The 2,726-nt window shown below is 38.0% G+C and overlaps 1 protein-coding gene across 1 annotated transcript; it reads left to right on the top strand.

Moving 5' to 3' along the window:
* Positions 1 to 258: 258 nt before the first annotated feature.
* Positions 259 to 1,274, top strand: LOC116179077 (peptidoglycan-recognition protein SC2-like). The gene is made up of 4 exons (XM_031498782.1): positions 259 to 339; positions 386 to 596; positions 643 to 754; positions 806 to 1,274. Exons 1-4 carry the CDS (start codon positions 326 to 328, stop codon positions 988 to 990), a joined length of 522 nt encoding a protein of 173 aa, XP_031354642.1. The 5' UTR covers positions 259 to 325; the 3' UTR covers positions 991 to 1,274.
* Positions 1,275 to 2,726: the final 1,452 nt, after the last annotated feature.

Genomic DNA, 2,726 nt, shown 5'->3' with positions numbered 1-2,726 from the left:
ATAAGATAATTTTGGGATTTTTTTTAAATTACACACACAGGAGTTTTCTCGTCTGTGCCAAATGCCAGAGTTCTAAAGTTCTTCATACATATACATCGCCGTTAGGCTTAGATCGGAACTAGATCAAAAATGGCACAAGCGGTGAAAATGCATTTCTTTTTTGACAAATTTGCGCCATTGTTGAGGGAGCTACTTTTTATCTATATAACACTTAGTCACTCTGATAATTACCTATGGCTATCTATCCTATTTGGTTAATGATAATTAGTCTTTCAAGTGCAACCGTAAGTTTCTCAGTGAAATAATTTAATGATCAAGAATCCACATGGTGAACGATAGGTTGGGGTAATGCCGCATATGGTGATAAACATTATCGTAATTTCAGTGCAAAAATAATAAGTCGAAGCGAATGGGGTGCCAAAAACAGCAAGCGACCTCTGCAGTCATTCACGGTGAATCCTCCATCTTACGTTATTGTGCATCACAGCGCTACTCCATCTTGTGTTACTAAAGACAAATGCACAACTGTCTTACAAGCGCTCCAAAATTTTCACATGGACAATCGCGAGTGGAATGACATTGGTTATAACTTCTTGGTAAGTTTATTGCAATTCCACGCCGACAATGACGGACTGTTTTCAGGTTTGTGAGGACGGAAACGTGTACGAAGGTCGAGGTTGGGGGAAAATTGGAGCACACGCACTCAGATACAATAGTAACAGTATTGGAATTTGTATAGTTGGAGATTATGTTTGTACGCGTTCGAGTTTCATTGCGGTATAAGCACTTCATGATTTACTTTCAGCTACATCGCCGAATGATTCCGCATTAGCCGCCCTCAAAACTCTTATTCAAGAAGGAGTAGCGAAAGGACACATAAAAAGAGACTACAAACTATTGGGCCATGGACAAGTAGGGGCAACGGAATGCCCAGGGGGTGCTCTTTACAATGAAATAAAAACTTGGAAGCAATGGTCGCCTACTCCATAACATTTTGGATACTAACCAATCTTCCATAGAGTAATATAGCTACAGTTTGTAATGGTTAAGTCTCTATCTTACCAAACATAGGCAGGATTTAGCTCGATATTACCATAATAGGTAGAACATTCTTGTTTTACTTGATTGTGTAAGTGTACATAAATAAAACTTCCAAATCTTGAACTGAAATACGATTACTATTTATAAATAGTTTTATAATGGCTAGGATAGTACCTTTCGATCATTACCGCACACACTTTTAATTTAATGACAAAATATATCCATATACATCACACAGTTGTTGATTTTTAACTATTTACGGCGCCAAAAAGAACGAACTTGTAAGTAAGTACGTATTGGTTATATTTGCTTTACGGTCACTGCTTCAATTGGTTGAGATTCACTGTCATACCGAAAAGATCACTGGCGCCATTTGTCGGTGGATTTTCTGTGCAGGCCTGGGCTGAATTTTCCAATTTCCTTTCCCGGAATCTTTCTTGCTCGCTTACGCGTTGAAACAGAAGGGTCTAATTGCATCTCAATCATTGTCTATTGTTTTTAGCGGTTTACTCTGCATAGTTCGATAATTAGGAGCGAGCCTAGGCCCTTATCTCCGAATTGGAGGATATATTTTGGATTTCTGATTCTGTAAGTATGACCATTTTGTTTAATTCGCTTGCTGAAGTGATGAATTCTTTTAGGTTTTGCTGTGGAAGTTGAACAGGTCGTTTTGCCTTCCTTACTGTGATGTCGCCGTCTTTTTATTTATTTTTTTTATCTCTTGTTCTAGGCTCTCAACAGGTTTACGCCCAATTACAAAGTGACTCGCATAATACTTTTTAGAGGTACCTCTGCAGAAGGTATTAAGTCGATCTTCGCTTTTTCACTTCCTGTACACGATCATTATTGAGTTAGGGGATTGATTAGGTTTTAGGTTCATTTTATAACGTAAAAGTTTTGATGTATGGGGATTTATTTTGCATGGGTAGGGAGAGTTTAATTTAACTTTAATTGCGTTATTAAATGGGTTTTGATTGTCAGGATTTCCTTATCGAATTTCATTGTTACTTCTCTTGTATCTTCCCTGTTTTATATAGGGAGAGTTAAGCATTTAAATAAATTAGTTGGGATTGAGAAATGTTGTGGTTGGCCTGAAACGAAAGGGTCACGGCATTATTTATTTGTTCGCCAATAGTGGGGCAGTTATTTTTGGGTATGGTTGTTTTTGGCCTTGCCAATGCTCACAGCAAAATATACGGGGTGTCAATTTTAAAACTTGCAGCTGGCCATATTTTCCAAACTAAAGAAGATATTGAAAATCGCGCAAAACCGTTTCGGAGGTATCGAAGGGGAACCAGTATGGCGTTATCAGTGACAACCCCTCACTCCCTCTCCCTTAACCCCCCACTTCAAAAATCCTAAATGGCAACCCCATACCTCGCCCCATACTTGTGACACATCGTTGGAAAGCTACTAAAATATGCTTTCCTTTGGTACCAATAAAGTCAATATTCACAAAAATTTAATAATTAACCAAAAAAACTAATGTTAAATTGAGGGATTTATGGTAATTTGGCCAAGAACTTCACCCTGAGCTGCTTCATTAAGCAATCTTAGTTGCTTTCATTTTTATTCATAACAGATCCCGTTTCTTCGAATTTAGCGATCAAATCTTGAACATAGGCATGGCTTACATTTCTCCCGGGATGTCTCTCATTAAACGTTCTAGCTGTTCTAAAAGATGG

Source organism: Photinus pyralis, unplaced genomic scaffold, assembly GCF_008802855.1.
Source record: "Photinus pyralis isolate 1611_PpyrPB1 unplaced genomic scaffold, Ppyr1.3 Ppyr1.4_LG8, whole genome shotgun sequence".
NCBI lineage: Eukaryota > Metazoa > Arthropoda > Insecta > Coleoptera > Lampyridae > Photinus > Photinus pyralis.
This window is presented reverse-complemented; position numbering and strand designations above follow the sequence as displayed.

Coding starts and splice junctions, on each gene's coding strand:
- LOC116179077 (XM_031498782.1), top strand. Junction 597..642: donor ACATTGGTTATAACTTCTTG/GTAAGTTTATTG, acceptor GACTGTTTTCAG/GTTTGTGAGGACGGAAACGT. Junction 755..805: donor TATAGTTGGAGATTATGTTT/GTACGCGTTCGA, acceptor ATTTACTTTCAG/CTACATCGCCGAATGATTCC.